At 45.3% G+C, this 4,393-nt stretch overlaps 1 protein-coding gene across 1 annotated transcript; it reads right to left on the reverse strand.

Annotated features, from left to right (window-relative positions):
• Positions 1–3,084: 3,084 nt before the first annotated feature.
• On the reverse strand, positions 3,085–4,117 carry LOC148030645 (bZIP transcription factor 44-like). Its single transcript, XM_087686994.1, has one exon. It carries the CDS (start codon positions 4,032–4,034, stop codon positions 3,288–3,290), a length of 747 nt encoding a protein of 248 aa, XP_087543120.1. The 5' UTR covers positions 4,035–4,117; the 3' UTR covers positions 3,085–3,287.
• Between the last annotated feature and the right edge of the window lie 276 nt (positions 4,118–4,393).

Consider the following 4,393-nt stretch of genomic DNA (forward strand, 5'->3'; position numbering starts at 1 on the left):
ACTAAATCCTAAAAGCAACATCGACCATATCTTCCCCTTGTACATTTGTAGTACAAGGGCTGATTGTTGAAGTTCATGTTCATTTTCATCCAAGTCTTCCTTCTATGTCTTTGTGTTTCTAATGTTGAAAGGATGAGTAAGAGGGATTGGGGTGTTTACCTAATATTCTTTCAAACTACTCCCATTCATCATAGAATCTCAAGTTGGACATCCATTGGTTATTGTATTTTCACTGTTACTTTTTTGAAGGTAAGACACACCCAAATACCCTTAAGGGGGAGGACCTCACCTCCAAATATTAGCCAAGAGAGTGGGCAAGAGCCACACTGGTATTGCTCCTATGTGAAGGTGGGATAGCTTGAGTGTTCAAGTAGGCAATAGCCCAGGCTTTCACAAACACAATATGTGAACAAAGGGTGTCCAACCAAGTGATGCACCTATCAAGACTTGAACCCACAACGTCACCTTTAAGAGCCCAAGTCTCAACCCTTAGACCATTGCCTTTGGGACCTGTACATTCATTATTCAGTGATACTCCTACAAGGAGTAGGTGGCTGTTATTAACAAGTCCGATTCTCTTACTCGGCTCTTGCTACAGATAATGTTTGCTGCTGATGGTCTACTCCAATCATCTGCTGTACAAGGAGTAAAGGAACAGTCTCTGCATAGGCCTCTAGCATTCATCTGCCTGTGAAGTCTGGGTTTGCTGTTCATGCTGTTGTGCTGCCACCAGCTGCTGCTCATAGTTTCTAATACTGAAGGGTATCCAATTTTCTGGTGCCCCCCTGCAGTTAAGCCCTTCTTGTGTTGTCCATGGGTCAAATGTGACCAAGTCTCTGTTGCCAGCTGAAGCATTAGGGCTTCCATTAGAGGGTTTTCTTATTGCCTCATCTTGCTGCCCCACCCAGAAATGTTGCTGTTTAAGGTGCCTGCAGCCCATTCACGGCAAGATGTTACTCAAGAGAAACTGCTGCTTTGAATATGGCCAGTGGCATTGTTCTATTGTGACTTGGTACTTGCGGCCAAGCAAACATGGATGTTGGTTGGTACACACAACTTGCAACATAGTTGCCAACATCAAGATTCCCTTGGAAAATCAACCACTAAGATTGGAGTCTGACACCCTCCCAAAGATCGATCCCCAACGCTGCTCCCAATCCTACGTTCCTGCATGTCACATTGGTTAACATGGACAGCATATTAGATGGAGCCACATGCTTGATATCTTGTAAAGTTGACCAGAGACAGTTGTATCAATGGACTTCTATGGAGGTAGTTGATGCCTCTGAGGAGCCTTGAATATGGTCAGACAGTTCAGCAAATTGTAGCAGCTTCCAACCCATATTTAGACCCACTACCAAAGTTAGAGGCATCCTACCATGATTGATATCATGTCAGATTCATGTAATTATACAGGTCATATGCAATAGCCTCAAGAGCTCTTGTACAAAGGATCTACTTTGTTCACGGCTCATCTACCTGTTGAGCCTCCACCAGCTACATCTACAGGTGACGGCCAGCTACTGATGATGATTCTGGGTGCAATAGTGTTCTCATTATTTAGATCCACTACCAGATTTAGAGGCCTGTCAAGAGGCATCCTACCATGATTGATATCATGTCAGATTCATGTAATCACACATGTCATACGCAATAGCCTTAAAAGCTCTTGTACAAAGGATCTACTTTGTTCAAGGCTCATCTACCTGTTGAGCCTCCACCAGCTACATCTACAGGTGAAGGCCAGCTATTGATGATGATTCTGAGGACAATAGTGTTCTCATTAGAAAGATTTCAAGTGAGTGGCCCCTGCTGATCTTCAGCATAGGTAGTTGGTGGTGGGCTTCAGAAGAGTGGTCCATGCCGCTAGTGCAGGCTCCATTATGCGTTAGAATCTCATAGTTAAGCACTCTCTATCAGACAGGTCAGCTCTCTAACGCTTCATTTTATGCCACAAGCAATGTTGAGCTTCCGTTTTCCACCTCCAGCTGTGTTTTATTAACCTGATGCACTCATTTGATGTCGAAGAGCAAGGCAAGTAGTGTCTATGCTGCCATAGCAGCTTTCAATCCTCTCCTAGCTGTCTGGCAGCCTCCAACTTCCTCTGGTGCCTCTACTTTTCTCTCCATGGGCTTAGTGAAATGGTTTGAGGCAATCGGGGGTTTGAAGTGGCCACTGGTGCCTGCATATTTCCAATCTGGAGGCTACTTGGGGTGAGAGCAGCTGCAGTTGGCAGTTTCAAGCATGTCGTTGGATGCATTTAGTGCATTGTCTAGATCTGGCAGACTTAGCTGGTAATGGCTTTGAGTTTACAACTCTTGAAGCACAGTCCCCCTTGTTGCTGATTTTGCTGCTGGTTGTCATATGCACCTTACTTCTTCGTGAGGTCACTGCTTCCCTATTAGGATTCTCTTCAAAACTGTTTGTCAGTGTGTTGCTGCTGAAACACAAACATCTGAACTGCCTACATCAGACATTGAGCCCACTGGTAGCAACGTTAGCTCAATGGGCTCATTGAGTGGGCAGCAGCTAGTGTCACTGATTTTGCTGCTACTTTACATGCTGTTGGCTATCAACTGCACTAAGTTCCATGAAGTTCCTGAAAAGCAACCTTTGGGATCTGTTTGAATGTCTGTGGCTGCTGAAAAGCAACCTTCTCAAGCACCTGCATGGATTGGATTATGGAGGAAAAGCACTTTGTCTTGATGACGAAATACAAGGAAATGCATCATTATGAACCACATCCTACACACAACTCACAGCCAACATGCACTATGATAAACCAAAAGAACTCACAACCACCAATAGCACTGCAGTCTACTCGAAATCTCAATCATCAGTTTTGCCATGTACTGCCACAGTAAGATATAGCACATTCCTGCTTGAAATGTCCTCCACTTGCAAAGATCAATTTATGTGCAGAACTTGTTGAGTCATCATCTATAACGGTTATCCTTGTCCTTGAATTGTTTGTTCAAAGTTCATGGACCCAACAGAAATACAAATTAGATAAACTACCAAACGTCAGCCAACAATCAATGTATCGTAACTTGAAACCAGACAAGTGTCATCACTGCCGTATGATCCCAATAAAAATTTCTGTACATTGACTAGGTGGTCAGAAGCCATCTCTCTACAAATGGAAAGTAGCCCAAGAAAACTTGGACAGAAATACCAAAAGTGATATCCAGCTATTATCCAGCTATGCTTTGTTTATGAGTTCTTCCAGCTCTTGGTGTAGTAAGGCCACAATGAATCAAACAATGTCAATTAGCTAGTCGTTGTACTTATGAAAGAGGGGGCAGTGGACGTAACTCCTGGCAAAGAGGAGCTTGAGCTCCCTGCCCTGAGTCCGTCCCAAATCGTACCCCATTTGCTCGCTGTCCTACCAAGGTGTGATGCAGACGCTGAAGCTGGTGGCTTAAGTCCATAGCTTCACTTCGCAGCATCCTATTCTCCTCAGACAACTGCGCAAAATGCTGTGATGCCAGATTGAGATTATTGAGCATCTGGCTGTTCTGAGCCCTGAGCTGGGCAACATGGGCCCTTAGCTCATCCAAGTGTTGCTGCTTCCGAAGCCTCGATCGCCTTGCAGACTCCCGATTCGACAACATCCGGCGTTGTTTCCGGTCATCGATTACCTGCTGGTCCTCATCAGAGGTAGAGTTTCCTTGGGTATGAAGGCCAGTGTCACTGCCGCTGGCAGGGCTTTTGCTCCGAGATGATCCTTTTCGACCAGAGGACGATGGAGGACGGTCTACGGAAGCAGGGGCAACTGGATCAAGGACTTTACTGGGACCGGCGTTCAAGTCCGGCAGCGACATGGTTGCAAAATCCTCAGAAGCCCTAAGTCTGTCATGAATGGGCATGCCCACAGAGGGGGAAGCTAAAACAGTCTTCTTATTAAGAAAGGGATGTTTCATATCCAGACGATTCAGGGGAGCAAACAGATCTTCGACAGAGAGCTCCCTCCTCATGCTTGGACTTGAAACGCCATCTCCATCTGCAGCGAAGCCAAGATTGGAAGAACCCATCCCCACCACTCTTTTGCCTCAAAGCTCCACAGGAAGTGATACAAAAGAACGGAGTTCAGACATGAATTGTAATGTAAGGAAGTCTTTAGACATTATTGGATAAGGCGAAAATGGGTACTTGGCAAACGTCAGCATAGAGCAGAATAGAGGCGTGCAAAGCACACCCACAGTTACGGACTTCCATCTAAGGGTCCTGTCACACGAGGGTCTTGATTTGCTTACATCACACGAAGGTTTTATTTTGGGCCCTGTGTGGCGCAGGGTGGTTTATGAACTTTCACGGGACTTCAAATCATAACTTCTCATGAGGACAAAAATGGCATAGCAGAAAGGCACACACGATATATCAATAAGGAATC

Source organism: Lygodium microphyllum, chromosome 10 (genome assembly GCF_053477565.2).
Source record: "Lygodium microphyllum isolate KBCC chromosome 10, Lygodium_microphyllum_v1.1.10, whole genome shotgun sequence".
In the NCBI taxonomy this organism is placed as follows: domain Eukaryota; kingdom Viridiplantae; phylum Streptophyta; class Polypodiopsida; order Schizaeales; family Lygodiaceae; genus Lygodium; species Lygodium microphyllum.